Genomic DNA, 16,352 nt, shown 5'->3' on the forward strand with positions numbered 1-16,352 from the left:
GAGAAGAGGGAGGGAGAGGCAGGAATCAAAGCACAGGACGGAGATCGGCGGCGTCGCAAAAATGCCAGTTCGCCAATAAAGCACCTTATGCAGTTCCCCTAATGGCGGACAATCGCCAAGTGCCAAGGTGCCCAGGACACTAGCACAAAGGGTGACAAAGCCTGCCCCCAAGGTTGAGGGGCGAGGGTTCATATCCATGACAGCCCCCTAGAGGGCATTTGACAGCTTGGCACTGTTTCCCCTGGGAGTGGGAGGCTGCCTCCTGGCCCTGCTCTGTTAGGTTGCACCAGTCCTCTACTTGGGGACAATGGGAGGGAATGACTATGTCCTCGGGGTCTGGGCCCTCACCACCTGGGACTGGTCACCAGGGCTCCTGGCAGACACACTGGAGGCTCAGCCAGTCACCAGCTGGGGCCTGAGCCTCAGAGGCTGAGAAAGGAGATACGCTTTCCTGCCTGGCTGGGACACCCGTGGGCTGTGGCTCCCCAGGGCACTAGAGCAGAAGAAAGTGCCACCTTCCTGGCCAGACTGCGTGAGTGCTAAGGGGCAGAGCCCCAGCGCCATAGAGTAGTTGGTGTCTGGGCATGACTGCTGGACCCTCCCTCAGCCCACAGTGGCACTCCTGGCAGCAGCTCAGATGGAGAGGGCTCCACCACAGGGAGACGGGTGGGAAATGAGAGGAAAGGCTCTCTCAAACCCTCTCTGCAGCTCCTACCAGGGACTGATGGGAGGCCTGGTCCACAGCAGCCACAGAGTCATCCGTGGGGGACTCCAAGTCATCAAACGCCAGCTCGATGTTCTCCTGGGAAGGAAGGCCGAGCAGTACTAAGCATGGGGGTCACGTTGTGGGGAACAGCCCTGTGAGCAGGCTGGGAGGGAGCTCTGAGATCTGCAAGGCCAACCTTCTTCAGTGCCGTGCAGGAGCTCCCTCCGTCATCCCAAATGAAACGGCTCCCAAGGCAACACACTGTATTTTTTGCACAGCTAAAATTCTCAGAACCTCTTTTTATCCTAAGCCAGAGTCACATTCTCATTACTCACATCAGTTGATTAGGCAACACAGAGCAAGCCCACTCTCAATTTCACACAATCATCCTTGAAACACTTGAAGACAACTGCCATTTTCCTTCTGAATCCTTTCTCGCCCCAAATAAATATCCTGACAATTCACTCAACTCATTTCCAGATGAGGCAGGATTTCCAGTTCTCATCCCATCAGGGACACCCTTTTACAGAAGGCACTAAGTCATCATCTGTCACCCTCACAGATCAGGGAAGGGAGACGGGAAGGCCAGGCCCAGACACACTTGGAGCAGAAACCACACAGTGACAATCACTGGGCCTGGGAGGTGCCTCAACAGAGGCCAAGGGCGGTCTCCTCAGGGCCCTCAATGCACCTGTAGGCTTCCTGGAGAGTAAACTCTCCACCAAGTAAGAACGTAGCCAAAGCCAGAGGCCAGGGACAAGGGGGCAAGGAACGACTGCTGCTCCAGAGAGTGCAGGAGGACAGAAATGGAGAGTAAGGTGGTGCCTTCTGCATCCACAGATGCCCTCTCTAGGGGTGCCAAGGCCAGAATCTGAGGCCAGGTGAGGCCCAGGCCCCAGAGCTACCTCCTTGTATCTTTCCAACTCCTGCACAAAGGTGCGCTCGTGGAAGAGCCTCTGCAGCCGGTCCTGGGTGTAGTTGTGGCACAGCTCTTCAAAGGAGGCTCCGCGGGCCGACCCACCCTGCTCAGGGTTCTGGAAACCCGGGGTGTCAACAATCATCATGGAGCAGAGCGAGTGCTGGCTGGACTTGAGAGCCCTGGATAGGGACAGCCTGGGTCAGAGCCCCGCTGGTTGGCCTCTGGCACCAGGAAGCCCCACCCTGCCCCAGCCAGACTTCCATCCCTGCCCAGGTGCCCAGGACCCTGGGGGGGAGGGCGTGCTGGCCTTGCTCATAGCCCACAGTACAGGGAGACCCTGCTGGAGGAGGCCGGCTCTGCCTCGGCCAACCAGGCACAAAGGCATCTACTCCACCTCTGCCAAAGCAGGAAAAGCCCTGGGTCCTGCCTGGCACTCACCTGTTCACCAGGGAGACGAGAAGGGTGAAGAGCTCGCTGTAGAGGCCAGCCGCCATGCCCTCAAGGCACTCCAGCGCACTCAGTTTCGGGCCTGTGGGGCAGGGGGAGCAGTGCTATCTCCTGCTCTGCAGGACTCCCCACCTGGGTAGGCCCCTGACCTGCCCAAGGCCCAGTCAGCACGGGGCCTGGGGCAGGGCCTCTGCCACTGACAGAGCATCTGTTCACTCCAGCAATCCCCTCCAGCCCCAGGGATGGCAGCAAGGCCGGGATGAGGCCTCCCGCTCACAACCATCAGCCAAGGGACAAAGCGTACCTGTCCCATCTCCCAGGCCACTCTCCTCGGGGCCCTGGCGGAAGGAGGTGGAGCGCTGCAGAGTGCCACCCTTGTGCTGGTGCTTGAAGATGGCTGAAGACAGCTCCTCCAGGCTGCAGCCCAGTAGGTACGCAGCCTTCTGGGCCCACTCATGGCGGGCAAACTGCTTGCGCCCAGCTGTGGAGTGGAAAAAGGGATCTGGCATCCTGGGTCTTTTTCCTTAGGCCAGCTGATGACCTGATGACCAGCTGATGACTATGCATCTTCTGGGGGCAAAAACCAGCCCTGATGACACCTGATGGGCTTTAGGCAGAATAGGGGCAGCCAGCAGTGGCCAGCATTTCCTGTGTTCCATGGGGATGGAGAGAATGAGCAGGTCCTAAAGTAGGCGGTAACTCCACATGCTGCCACCGGAGGGCAACAAGCCGGTTGCAAAAATCCCTTTTCAGACGGCTCAGCTCCAGGGGTGCCCAAGTAGGGAAGGGCGGACGGACCAGCCCACCTGGGATGGGCACAAGAACCCTGTGTGCCTGTGGGGGATTTATCTTGAGAGATCGCTCATGCCTCCTCATTCCCTGGGTGCATTAGAACCCTCCCTCTTGCCCCCCTGGCATCTGCCAGTGGAGACCACAAACACCCACTGATGGCCCAACAGTGGGGAGGCAAAAAAGCCGCAGGGGAAAGGGAACAGCCCGCACAGACGTATGTGCCTCAGCCAACATGTGTCTAATCACGGCAATTAGGGAAAGCTAACAAGAAACAAGGTTTTACCTTCAGCAGCTTCTGTAAGGCAAAGGACCAGCATGCAGCATGCAAAGAAAAACAGTGTGTTAGCAAACAGTCATCAACGGGGCTCACCGCCTCGAAGGGACCGTGGGGCGGGGCTGTTGTGAGGATGAGCAGGCAAGAAAACACAACCACAGTCAGACTTGGGACAAATGCAAACACACACACACAGTCTCCAGGGAGTATGTTTGTGGGTGTAATCACACTGACACATACAGGAAGAGACCCACAAAGACATTCATGCACATGTGTGCGCGCACACACACACCCTGGAAAACACTGGAAGCTCTGAGGCGCTAACAGACATTGCCCAACAAGGTCCCTGTGAGGCGCTAACAGACATTGCTCGACAAGGTCCCTGTGCTGACACCCGGAGCTCTCTGCTTGCAGCTGGGGCTGGGTAGGTTAGAGGAAAGCTAGGCTTGTCACCACCTCAGAGTGAAGCAACTTCCCTCAACACACAGCCACACGCCTGCCTGCCTGTCCGTCCTCCACATTCTCGAAACAACTTCCCTAACCCAGAGCCTGACTCCTCCTGGGCAGGGATGCCACTTCTTGGGGTCGCACGGAGCCTCATGCTCGGGCATCCATTCCTCCATGCACCCACCACCCGCCAGGGCTTTCTCACTCCAGCTGAGCAGCCTGGGGCCCTTCACATCCCAGAAGGGGACAAAGCCAAAGCCCAAGGTGCTGTTCAGCACTAGCATCCCCTTTCCCTAAACTGTAGAAAAAAGGGGTGAAGAGGTGCTCAAATCGCCACCCTCCAACGTAAGTCATCTTGAAGGATGGAGCAGAGCTCCTCCAAGCCAGGCCAAGTCCCCAAGCGCAAAGTGCCAAAGCTGCAGCCCATTCGTTACCACGGTGCCTACTGCCCCCTAGTGGCCGCCACCTTGACATGCAAGAGGAAGATAGGCAGCTACCCAACCAGTGGAGACAAGAAAAGAGGACTGGGGAAAACTGGTCTCCGGAGGCCCCAGGAAGCAAGCCCACCCTACCCCACCCCATGGTGTGCATCCTGAGAGGTTCCAGGATTCAGATCCAAAACTGGCAGGAGAAGCAGCTACTCCTGGGACTCCAAGACACCCCACAGCCTGCAGGCTCCCCTTTCATTCTCAACCCCCGGGGTTCTCCCCAGACCAGTCCTCTCCGCAGCAATAGAACAAGCCCAGCCCCCAGAAAGTCCTGGGCAAGCACCAAGACAGGGCACGGCGGCCCCTACACCCCAGGGCGGGGCCAAGGTCAGTTACCCGCTTGCTCCTCGGGGGCCTCTGTCAGGAAGGGAACAAGAAGGAGAGTTATTCCAGCGGGGCTGCCCTGCCTTAGTGTCCTTCTCGTCCCTCAGCTTCTGAACCCCCAGCCCTCCATGCTTCCTCACAGTGCCCCCTGGGGGGCTGAGAAGAGGCACAAGCAAAAGAGGGGTGTCTCAGAATGGCTGAGTCTGTGCTGGGCAAGAATAAACTGGGAGTGGGCAGGGCCCCTAAGAGATCTCCCAGGGGACAGGCCAGCCTACTGGGACCCACTGCAGGTTACCTTTGGTAGCTCCTGCAGCCCCCAGGTGGTAGATGGCAGCCAGAATGAGCCAGCAGGCCTTCTGTTCATCGGGGGAGATGCCCAGCACCTTCATGGCCGCCTGCAGCTTACTAAACTGCTGAGCTGCCTTCTGCTTTTCCTCAGGCTGTGGAGATAGATGACTTCAAAGGGCTGTTCCTCCCAGCACACCCCCATGAGAAGCTGGGCCCTCAAGACAAGGCTTGGGTAGAGCCAGCAGCTGGGGCTGGGCTCCCATTATTCCCACGGGACCCATGGAGGCTTTTCCTACCCTCCAAGGCCCAGGGCTGCCAACCCAGACCCACAGACCCCTCACCTTGGCCAGTGGCACAATCCCAAACACATTGTTCTCTGCCAAGTGGTTGAGGTGGAGCTCTGTCCTAGGGGTATAAATAAGGCGTCAGCACGGCGCTTGGTCCCCATGCCAAGGCCATTTCCCCCCAGGGTGGAGACAGACAGACTCAGCTTCCAGACTCCAAGTTCTGTCTGCCCATCCTCCCATCATCCCCGACTGGCAGGCCAGCTGCCACTGCTTTCCTAACTGGCCTGGATGCCTGGTCAGGGCACCATTCTCCTGAGTACAGGCCACCAGACATGCTCTGGTAAGAGGATGCAGCCAGGCCCCCAGAAGGGAGCAGGGAACCTGACCGAAGGGTGAGTCCAGCCAAGGCAGAGACCATGCCCTCAGTTACAAGAAGGGCTAAAGAGGACAATGGCCTGGGGTTGCTGGCTCAGCCTCATCATTTATCTCTTTTCAGTGAACACACAGCAAGTCTGAAGGTCTAAAGGGAAGAACGTGGCAGAGGCAGCCAACACGGGGCAGGAAGGGCTAGTCTGGAGGCCACTGGAAGAGGCATGGGCTTTTGGCCCCAGTGTGGACTCAAATACCCCTACCAGTCATGCGATGGTAGGCAAGTCCCCAACCACCGGCACCTCAGTGAGCTTTGCTTTCCAGAATTGGCTTCATGGGTAATGGAGATCCTAGCTAGGCCCTGGAAACACTGAAGGGTTTTCTGTTCCCCTCCCACATAGCCAGGCCCCAGTACCCAGGACCTGATAGGCAGGGACTACATCTCATCCATGTCACCGTCTCTGGGGCCTAGCTCAGAGCCTACCACATAGCAGACATGCAATGACCAAACAGTGCAGGACGTGATCAAGTGGCTTTAATCCTGGATGCAATCAAGGTCCAGGAGGCCAGTCAGCGGGCTGGAGCTCATAGCACCCTTGTGTACCCTCTGACCCATCTCACCTGAGGGTGCCATCCCCACAGGCCAGCAGGTAGTAGAAGATGTTGAATGTGGCCTCACTGGCTGGGCGCCGAGCCACACGAAGCTTCTCCAGAAGCATTGTCTGTGGCACAGCATGGAGGTGTGGGTAAGCAGGGTAATGCCAGATCAAGTTTTTCCCACCCCACATCAGAAGGAATCAAACCCATGGTCCTCTAGGCCCTGGGGAACAAGCAGCTGCATTTTTTTTAAGATTTGAGATAGAGTCTCACTCTGTCACCCAGGCTGGAGCAAAGTGGAGTGATCTTGGCTCACTGCAACCTTCGCCTCCTGGGTTCAAGTGATTCTCCTGCCTTGGCCTCCTGAGTAGCTGGGATTACAGGCATGCACCACCACGCCCAACTGATTTTTGTATTTTTAGTAGAGATGGGGTTTCACCATGTTGGCCAGGCTGGTCTTGAACTCCTGACCTCAGGTGATCCACCCACCTCAGCCTCCCAAAGTGCTGGGATTACAGGCATGAGCCACTGCACCCAACCTGCATCTTGTTTTTTAATTCTTTTTTTTAAAGATAGGGTCTCGCTCTGTTGCCCAGGCTGGAGTGCAGTGGCACAATCACAGCTTGCTGCAGCCTTAACCTCCCAGGCTCAAGTGACCCTCCCATTTCAGTCTCCCAAGTAGCTGGGACCACAGGCATGCGCTACCACATCTGGCTCAATTAAGCAGCTGCATCTCATTCCCAAGGTGCTCAACCAGATACCAGATCCCTCTAGGATCAAACTGGGGACAGAAACCAGAATGAGGTGGAAGAAGACAGGCCCCGCTCCCAAAGGGGCCCTGCCACGCTGCCCAGCCCCCAGGTGCCTGCCTTCTGGAAATGGGAGCCTGTGATGAGGTATTTAGCATGGGAAAGAATCAGCCTTGGCTGGGCCTTACTTTACTGACAAGCCGGTCCTCTGCTAGGTGAAATCGGCCCGAGAGAAGCCCCAAGCATGAATCTCAGAAAATGGGTGTGAGGCTGAGGCCCAGCAGTAGAGTGAGGACAACCCCAGGGTTGGGAGAGTGAAGCGAACTGGGCAGAAAGCTGGACCAGGCCCCATCCAGGGCAGGAGGCCCTGAGGGCAGAAGGTGATGCCTCCGGGTAGCACAGGGCAAGCCTGCCTGTGCCTGGGTCAATTTTGTTGGGGTAGAATCCCAGGAAAATGAGGCACGGGAGACAGCCTAATTTCTAGGTCATGAAATCACGTGGCCCATCTCCTACTACCCCGAGTCCTGGGCAGCACTCTCACCTGAATGGAGGCTGAGGCCACCTGGCCAGCTTGGTCAAAGTCCAGGGAGAGGATCTGGGAGAAGCGGGTGGCATTGCCGTTCATGATGGTGGGGCTGTTCCCAAAGGCTTCCAGGAGGGTGTACAGAGCCTGCCACTTCTCCACTGCAGAATACAGGCCCAAGGGGACATCAGGAAAGCCAGGGGCAGCTCATCTCCCAGCTAGGAGCTCCAGAGGTATGAAGGCTTGGGGCCATTCACAGAACTGCCCATGGACAGAGGGGTTTCAGGGGGATGGAAAGGCCAGGGAGAAAAAGAGCTGGCACTTAAGAGGGTGCTCTCTCCTCACTCCCCTCCCCTCACCCCACTTTCAGTTTTCTCCGTTGTTCTTGCCTCACCAGAAAACACCTTGTTCCCGCTGATGCCCGCGATGGTGGCCAGGTACTGCACCAGATGCTGGCAGCTGGTGGTCTTGCCACTGCCACTACTACCCAGGAGGATGATCGACTGGTCCTGACGGCTCATCAGCATCGCCCTGTATGCGGTCTGGGCCACGGCATAGATGTGGGGTGCCATGTCCTCCCGCCGACACCCCTTGAACATGTGCATCACCTTGGGCAGGAGAGCAAGGGAGAGAAGGGGTTGGCTCTTAGCTGATCCCATTAAGACATCCCTCACCACTAAGGTCCACATCTTTCTGGATTTTCCCTCCTGTAGTGCCCAGGGATTCCAAGGCCATGCATGGAAATACAGAAGCTAAGTCCTGGACTCCATCAAAGGTTGTGGGGAGGTCCTGTCCCCCATCTCTTGAAATGACTCCTCTTCCCAAGGTCAACTGTGAGAGTGGATAGGAGCCCAGTGGGATGCCACAGGGGAAGGGCAGAGAGCCAGGGCAGGGGGTGGGGCCAGGAGTCTGCAGGGTAGCCTTGAGGGTGCCGCACCTTCTCGGAGTACACAGCAGGGGCCCCACGGGGGCCAAGAACCAGCAGGCTGGGGCCAGCATACGTGTGCAGCAGGCTAGCGCCATAGCGCTGGCGCAAGGTGTGCAGGACACTGGACTCATTGAGGTACACCAGTGAGGCCAGATCCTCCAGACGGTCGCAGGAGGGAGCATTAGCCTGTGTGGGAGGATAGGCGGGTGGGCACTGGAGCAGCAGAGCCCATCTCTGCTGCCAGAGGATGGGCCTGCCCTGCCCAGAGCACTCCTGAGCCTCCTTCCCCAACCCAGCCCCCTGCCCACCTTCTCCACGTCATCCTCGTCCACATCCAGGATGGCCCCATCGTGGTCCAGCTTCACGCGTACCTTCCCCTCAGGCAAGCTGAGCTCCTCGGATTTGAGTTGACTGGCTGCAGGGGAGGGACAGACAGCTGGGATGGGCCAGGGAAGCCTCTGCTACTCCATGTGGGAACTTCTCGGTCCTGCCCTCCTCCCCACTGCATCACCAGCCTCTCGCTCACTGCTCAGCCCTCACCAGATGCAGAAGGCACATTTGCTGCCCAGCCCTGAGACCAGAGAGTCCTGACATGTGCCCCTGGACACTCCAAGACTCACCCAGTGAGAAGCCATCCCTGTGGACCAGCCACACCTTCTCCGTCTCATTCCAGGCCTCCTCCGCTGCAATCTGCTCTTCTGTCTTCGCCTGTCAGCAAGAGGGAAGAATAAAAGGCCCTGCTATAGAAGACAGGGACAAGGACAGCAGGAGAGGGGAGACAAGTGAAAGCATAGGCTTCGAGACAAGCCACTGGGCAAGGAATGAGTTAGGTGACAGACACAGAACACAGGGACATCAGAGGTGTCCGGGAAAGAGGGTGGGGAAGCCAGGAGGCAGGGGTGGCTCTGAGGAGCCCTGAGGACAGGACACAAAGGCTAGGGACCATACCATCAGTGAGGGTCTGGCAAGACAGGGACACAGGGAGCTTGTGCCCAGGAGAGAGCAGGCCCCAGGAAAGCAAATCACCAGGTTCTCCCTCAGCCACCCTCTACCCCTTCACCCTGCCAAGCCCGGGAGATCAGTGTCCTGAGTCCAAGGCCCTAGACCCTGGCCACAGCTACTAGGATCTTCCATGCCCAGCTCCTCCCTTCATCCAAATGATAGGGCCTCCTTTGCCAGGCTGGGAGAGGGCATGTCCTCAGATCTCAGTAGGGAGTTGCCCGGACTTCGCAGTACAGAAGGATAGGTGGGCTCGGAGCCCTGGCCTCAGCCCTGGCCCTCCCGTCCAGAGGTTGCTCTACCTGGGCCGGGGGACAGTACCCAGGTACATACACCAGCCTCCCTGCTCCCTCTTCATGCCACCATCAGCAAAGACCCCTGTCACACAGACCGAGTGGACATGCTAATGCCACACAAAGGCACGAGGCAGTGCGGCCAGAGATATGGGGGTAGGGGCAGCCCTGCTCTGTCAAACACAGGGAGAGGCTTACACATTACACAGATGGACACAGGAGTGGTGTAAAGGGGCTGGGAGCCCCCAGAGGCCTCAGGAGGTCACCAACTCAGAAATAAGCATTCATAGGTACTGACAGGGTGTGGGCTGTCAAATCTGGCACCCTCTAAGAAGGACATTTGAACTGGGAAGAAACGGTGTCTGGGGGACCTGGGGAAACAGATGAAGGACCCAGGGCCCAACGGGCTCCTCTTGTGTGTGGGTGAAATGACAGCAAGGTCATCCTGTGCCCCAGGTGGGGGATGGGCACCCCAGTAGCATGGACCCACCCTCGGGTTAGCCCAGGCCCCTACACTCTCGGAGGGTCCCAGCTGTGAGGCACAATCAGCCTGAAACCCGAGGCCCAGGCGTGGACACTGCCTGGGTCCTGACCCCCTGAGTGAGAAATCAGGAAACGATAAGGAAACATAAGAAGTATGTTCTTTGTTACATTTCTTGGAGTTGAAAGAAAAGGAGATGTGTGCTCTCCTCCCAGGTTGGCTTCTGGCTTTAGCAGATCCCTCCAGTGCTGGATGGCCCTTCCCCAGATTAGAATAGGAGGGCTGGGCTGCACCAGTGGCTCCCAGATCTCTGGGTTTCACGGACCCATGAAATAACTCTTTGAATAGGAGGATCACCATGTGGCTGGCAACATTTTGGTGTGTTAAGTGAGGACATTAAAAAGGCTAGTTCTTTATATTTGAAGAACTATAACTTTATAAAAATCATTACAATGTTATAATTTTTTTTTTTTTTCCAAATCACGTAAGACAGGGGAGACCTTTGTGTTGAATAGGCACCAGGTATTTGGGGACTGATGAAGAAGGTGACATCATAGCCTGTAACTAACTCCTTTAAAGTGTATCTGAAAATGGGTTTCTCACATTGGCCAGGAGGTGGAGACAGAGAATGTCTCATGTTCGGGCATGGGCTGGGAAGAGGGCAGGGATTCCGCCTTTTCAGCTTTCTCTCTCCAGAGAGAGCAGAGTTGAAACACCTAGAACTCAACCAGATCCCCCTTGGGCTCCAGTGGCTGAGAACCACATGCCACATGGGCCTGACTTGAAGGGCGACACTCGGTCTAGATGCTCCCCAGGGGCTTGACACAGAGCTGCACCATCTCAAGCTCCTGGCACTACCTCCCGCTGGGGTCCTCCCAGACACAGGGTGGGAGCCTGGAGGAGAAAGAGGCCTTACACTCCAGCAGGAGGCCCGAGCACAGACGCCAGCCCAGGTGCAGGCCGGGGGCGCTGGGTTGTCACCGGAGGGAGCGGAGGGCTCCTGAGTAGGGGGAGAGCACCCTACCTGGCTGTGGGCACGAGAGGCGGCCTCAGAGTCCAGCTACCGACAGCAAGCAAAGGAGAGAGAGAGAAGAAGGGTGAAGACAAGTAGACCACTGGCACGTCCCCTTTAGCAAGCACTCCTGAGTCAAGTGGGCCGGCACTCCCTGGTTGTCCAAGGCTCGGGGTGAAGGTGGGGGTTTGGTGCCAGGACCTGGCCTGAGCAGGTGAAGTGCACCCAGTCAAGGATAGGCCAGGAAGGTGAAGAGACACTAGTGACCATGAGGCCTCTCAGAGGACATGCTCCTCTAAGTCATTCCCAGTGGCTTGGGCAGGAGTCTGCCACTCTGCCTCTGGCCACAGTCTCTCCTGGGCTGACCATCCAGTCTGTTCTGAATCAGGCTCCCTCTTCTGTGTGTCTACCAGGCCAGGCCACCTCACCACACCCAAGGCCTGGGCCCCCTGCCAGCCTCCTGCCTTATCTCCAGAGCATTTCTCAGCCTAGCTCCCCTGTGGCCACCAGCACAGAGCTGTTCCTTGCCTTCTAACACAGCCCAAGGGTGCCACTCCCCAGGCCAAGGGCTGCGTTCAGAGCTGTCGCCCTGCACCTCTCATAGAACACAGCTCCCAGCAGCTTCCAGTCTAGAATCTCTTCCTCAACCCCGACGCACCCTACAGCACTCCCACCTCTGCCAGCCAGGCACACCGACCCCATCTAGATCCAACCTGGGGACCACTTGACAGCTGCCCAAGAGCCAAGGTACCGTGGGCAAACCCTGTGGCCAGCCTTGACCTCTCTGGTTACTTAAAGCCCTGCAAAGCCTTTCTGGGGAGGAAGGCGAGCCAACCAGAACTTGGATGTTACCTGTTAGAAATGGGCAAGGAGTTAACAGGCCCCACCTGGGTCTGGAGAGCCAGGACGCCAAAAATAGTGACAGCACCCTTCCTTACCACCCGCCAGGCCCTGCCACCAACACATGTCCTAGAGGTAGGACAGTGTGGCCAGAGAAAGGGACTGGGCCCTGAGCGAGGAGGGGTGCCCTCCCACATGCACAGCGCTTTGGGCTCTCTGGAGGAACCACTCTCTCCAGAGCACTTCTCTCATTTCTTCGAGAGCCCGACATGAGGGCCCACAGGCTGCCACGGAGCCACCTTCATGGTCAGCGCGCCCACAGACACACACAGGGTCCTGCCGCCAGCCTCAGGAAGAGGGTGGCCAGGGACTGGGACCCACACACAAGAGGGGCATTACAGAAGCTGTGAAGATCCTCTCCAGCCGCTGGTGGGCCTCTTCCACGGGGGTCAGCTGGACCTTGGCAGCTCCTGCCTAAAGGTTAAACCACTATTAGTCCCAGCCCAGAAACGGCGAGGCCGCAGCATGCAGAGCTCCCAGCCCAGGAAGCCACTGGGACCCACCAGGGAAGGGGAGCAAGGTCAGGGAGCAAGCCCCGCGGCAATCTGAGTTTTTAAACTATCAGATTAGAAAAAAGGAACAGTTGCCTGGGAGTTCTGGGGTTATTTCTTCCCACCTGCCTATCTTGAGCACCAAATGGCCCTATTATCCCACTTGCCCTCTGGACCCTGTCCCAGGCCCAGGTGACAGGTGGCTAAACTCCAGGTCAGGGCATGTCTCAGCTCCCAACTCCTCCCTTGTGAGAGGAGGAGGGACAGGGAATCCGAGGGGAGGGCAGCCGCCCGGGAACAGGACCACGACACTCCCCACCTGCTTACAGGCTCTCCAGAGTGACTGACAGTTCTGCCCCTACCCTGCCCAAAATGCCCATGCCAGCTCCTCCCTGTGAGCAGGAACAGGCACTTCCCCGATTCACAGACTGGGCCAGGTGGGTGGGAAAAGCAGCGGCTGGCTTTTCTCTAAGTGCTGCAAAGCCCAGGAAGAACGGGGAGCAACAAGGCTCCTCAGGTCGCAGGAGTTAGCAGTCAGGGAGGGGCCTCAAGGCCTCTCAGGCTGTTCCCCCACACCCTCCAGACTCCTCTCCTTCCAGCCAGGAGGAGCCTGCAAGAGCACAGGGAAGTAGTGGCAAAACTTGATGCCCCTCCCCCACACCCTGGGAGGCCTCAGCAGGGTCCACAAAAGGGAAACTTGAAGAGAACTGTCCCCAACTCAGAGGCCAGCCAAGAAGGCAACACTTTCCAAGGGAAAGAGGCTGGACTGACCCTCCCTCCTGCTTCTCAGCCTCCTGCCCCCACCCAGAGAACACTTTCTGGGAAGACAGGATTGTCCTATACCCCAAGGGGCCCACTATACCCATCCGCCATCCAAGCTCAGGGCTCCTCGAGTCCTGCTGCCAGAGGGTCATGCTGGCCAGGCCTAAAGGAGGCAGTGACGGCAGTGAGCGCACCAATAACAACTGTTACTAGCACCACTATCAATGCTACCATTTATGGAGCACCCACCATGCCAGGGACCAGCTTGGAGCATTATCTGTATCATTTCTAATCTTCTGGTTACTTAAAACCCTTATTATCCCTTATTTGCAATTCCAAAATCCCAAAAGCCCCCCAAAGAAAACATTTTTCTTAACTATTTTGGCGGCAAAACCTGGCAGTTTATCCTCTGTGCCCCTGTAGTGTGAATATTCATAGATTTTGCTTGGGAAATATTAATGTTTGTTATGCGTTGTTGCTCATTATGCATCCTGTATGGCACTAAAATACAAAGATTACTAATTTCCAAAATACTTCCACACCCAGGGTATCAGAGAAGAAATTTTGGACCTGTATTAACCCCACTCAACAGGGGAAGTCTGAGATGGGACTTTGCTGAGGTCCCAGGGGATGAGTGGCTGGGAATGCAAGCCCAGACCCCAGACTTGAGAAAACATCTTTCCGCCCGGAACTATCTGCTGAGACTCTGATCCTCCGCTTTGGGTCTGGGGCCTCAAGCTGGCGCCGTGTAGCTGGGGACCAGGCCCTGACTCCCATGGCAAGGCCAGCAGCATGCTGGTTAGCAGTTTCCATCCCAGCCGCCGGGCCAGAGCCCAGGCAACTGCGGGGTCCGCATTGGGTTAGGGAAAGCCATGCAGCCCCTGCTGTCAGCACATGACCCTAGGCCCAGCCTCTCGGTCATGTGGGGTTCATTGAGGTGGCTTGGGGCAGCCGGCTGTGAGGGTGTCTGGCCCTTGAGCGAGGGTGGTTAGGGGCAGGAGTGGTTAGTGACACACTCTTGTACCTCCTGCTTCACACCAGGGACTGGTGACTTGGACTGCTGCTCTCCAGTGAGGTCTGACTTCAGGCCAGCGGAGCCTGGGGCCGCCAGCTCCTCCCGTGGGGCTGGGGAGCGCTGCTTCTTTGGGGTTTCAGGCTTGGCTGGGGATCCTGCTTTCTCTGGGGAGTCCACCCAGTCTGGGGAGCCTGGCTCCTGGCTGGAGGGCTTCTCCCCCTTCCCAGGAGACTGCTTGCCGCGGGCCTTGTGCTCCTTGCCCCTGCCCCGAGACATCAGGCTCCGCAGGCCCAGGGAGAGCTCATCCTTGGCTGCCTCCTTCTTCGCTTCAGGCTTAGGCAGAGCAGGGGGAGGCGGGGGAGGGGGTGGCGGCTTGGGACTAGAAGCTACCTTTTCTCCCCTCTTGCTTCGAGTCGGGTGCTCAGGGGACTTGACTCCTCTGCCTGGGGGCTCCTTGGCATTTCCAAGCTCCTCGCTGGGCAGCACCTTACTCACCACCTTCCTCACTGCATTTGCCACCCGCTTCCGGGACAGGCCCTGGACCTCTTCGCTTGGGCCTTCTGCTGTGGCAGCTCCCAGGCCATTCATGGCGAGTGTGGGTGCAGGGCTCTTGGCTCTCTGGGAAGTCTCTGGGGGTATCGGGCTGGTGGGAGGCTGAGGACTCCTAGATGGGCCGCTGCCTTCCTTTGAGCTGCCCTCTAGCTATAGTCATACAAACACAGGTAGACGTTAGCATCACCCCCTGCAGCCCTGCCCATCCCATGCAGAGGGAGTAAGAAGGTGTGACCTCACGCCCTGGAACAGAGCTCCCATTCATCCAAAGCAACACATGGCTCCAAGAGGCTACCCCAAGAAGCCCACTTTCCATCTTCCAGATAGGACAATTGCAGCTAAGAGTCTGGCTTCTTTTCCACAAAGCACGATCAGGTACTGCTGTCACCTGCTGCCCATCCCCAGGCTCAGCATGGACCTGTGAGATGCCGGCACACAGTGCCCAGAGGCCTGTGAGGCGCTCTGGGGTTACTGGCTTTGTGTTAGGGCAGCAACCAAGTCCCAATCTAGAGGAGCCCACTGCCTCACAGCTCAGACGCAGCAGAGATGGAGCATGGAGAGGTTAAACAGCCAAGTACCACCTCCATTCCCACCACCAATCCCAGGCCTAACTCCAGGGCTTCCTGCCTTTGTGGTCCTTGGTCCTTCCATCACCTGTTTGCTGGGCAGTCAGACCAAAAGCCTGCCCATCCTGAAGGGAAAAATGATCAGGGAGCTCTTCCTGGCCCCAAGACATGCCAAGCCTCCTCCTCGCAGTATCCCTCGTCTGTGGCCACTGTCTGCCCTTCAACTATATTCTCAAGCGCTGCGGAGCCCAGCATGGGCCCAGGAAGCTTCCACTTTAGCCTGCTTTCTGCAGTCTCTTTGTAGTTTTCCTCCTGCAAACCTTTCAAGGGTTTGGAGACCCCCTAGCTCCCAGAGTGTGTGTATAGCCCACAAAGGGTTAAGCACTCAAGCAGCCTCAGCTCCATTCTGCCCTGGAGTGGACTGGTATACTCCAGCTGGTGTGCCCACCCTTCCCCCACACACTGGTGCTAACTGTCTGGGTCTCAAGGGACTGCCACTGGAAGGCCAGGCTGGCTAACAGCAGGACAGTTTCCCATAAAGCCAGCCCCATTGCCTGGAGGGAGTAAGGGCAACTGGGGGTCTCCTTGTTGGACAGGCAGAGCTCTGTCACCAGCTGAGCTGTGCTTGAGTCCTTGCTGCCCAAAACAATGATCTTGGTTCTAGAACACATATGGGCACTGGGCTCTGTGAAGGCCCACCTGCCCATGCTTGCTTGGATGCAGGAAGATGCTCATAGTAGGCACACCTGGGAGCTGCTGCCTCTGGATGCCACAAGGAGAAGTTGCTCCACCTTTTGCGCAGACCTGAGCCAAGGGCCTTAATCTAGGCCCTGGTTACAGGTTGGCTCTGCTGAAGGGATAGAGAGAGTAAGGGCTTGAAGGTGCCTCTTCCTCAACCTCTTAGGCCAAGAGTGATCAATGGCATGCCAGGGCACTGCAGAGTTGGCCAGTGGCCCTAGCCACTGGATCCTACACTCTTCCCCTCCCTCTTCTGGCTTTTCTCCCATCCCCCTTCCATCATTAAGATGATGACGATGGGCCAGGTGTGGTGGCTCACGCCTGTAATCCTAGCACTTTTGGAGGCCAAGGCAGGGAGACTGCTTGAGCTCAGGAGTTCAACACCAGCCTGGGCAACATGGTGAA

At 57.4% G+C, this 16,352-nt stretch overlaps 1 protein-coding gene across 1 annotated transcript in view; it reads right to left on the reverse strand.

Annotated features, from left to right (window-relative positions):
* Window positions 1-14,301, reverse strand: part of MYO18A (myosin XVIIIA) — a 53,786-nt gene extending 39,485 nt beyond the window's left edge. Inside the window, exons 1-17 of the mRNA XM_025362003.1 lie at window positions 14,101-14,301; window positions 12,163-12,237; window positions 10,936-10,971; window positions 8,759-8,846; window positions 8,447-8,553; window positions 8,148-8,324; window positions 7,605-7,818; window positions 7,229-7,371; window positions 5,963-6,063; window positions 5,027-5,090; window positions 4,693-4,837; window positions 4,410-4,430; window positions 3,148-3,159; window positions 2,377-2,553; window positions 2,064-2,154; window positions 1,612-1,804; window positions 716-802 (exon numbers count right to left, since the gene is read on the reverse strand). Of these exons, the coding sequence (XP_025217788.1) occupies window positions 716-802; window positions 1,612-1,804; window positions 2,064-2,154; window positions 2,377-2,553; window positions 3,148-3,159; window positions 4,410-4,430; window positions 4,693-4,837; window positions 5,027-5,090; window positions 5,963-6,063; window positions 7,229-7,371; window positions 7,605-7,815 (1,245 nt within the window). The 5' untranslated portion in view covers window positions 7,816-7,818; window positions 8,148-8,324; window positions 8,447-8,553; ... (2 more) ...; window positions 12,163-12,237; window positions 14,101-14,301. The remainder of the gene's footprint in view (window positions 1-715; window positions 803-1,611; window positions 1,805-2,063; window positions 2,155-2,376; window positions 2,554-3,147; window positions 3,160-4,409; window positions 4,431-4,692; window positions 4,838-5,026; window positions 5,091-5,962; window positions 6,064-7,228; window positions 7,372-7,604; window positions 7,819-8,147; window positions 8,325-8,446; window positions 8,554-8,758; window positions 8,847-10,935; window positions 10,972-12,162; window positions 12,238-14,100) is intronic.
* Window positions 14,302-16,352: the final 2,051 nt, after the last annotated feature.

This window comes from Theropithecus gelada, chromosome 16 (assembly GCF_003255815.1).
Source record: "Theropithecus gelada isolate Dixy chromosome 16, Tgel_1.0, whole genome shotgun sequence".
NCBI lineage: Eukaryota > Metazoa > Chordata > Mammalia > Primates > Cercopithecidae > Theropithecus > Theropithecus gelada.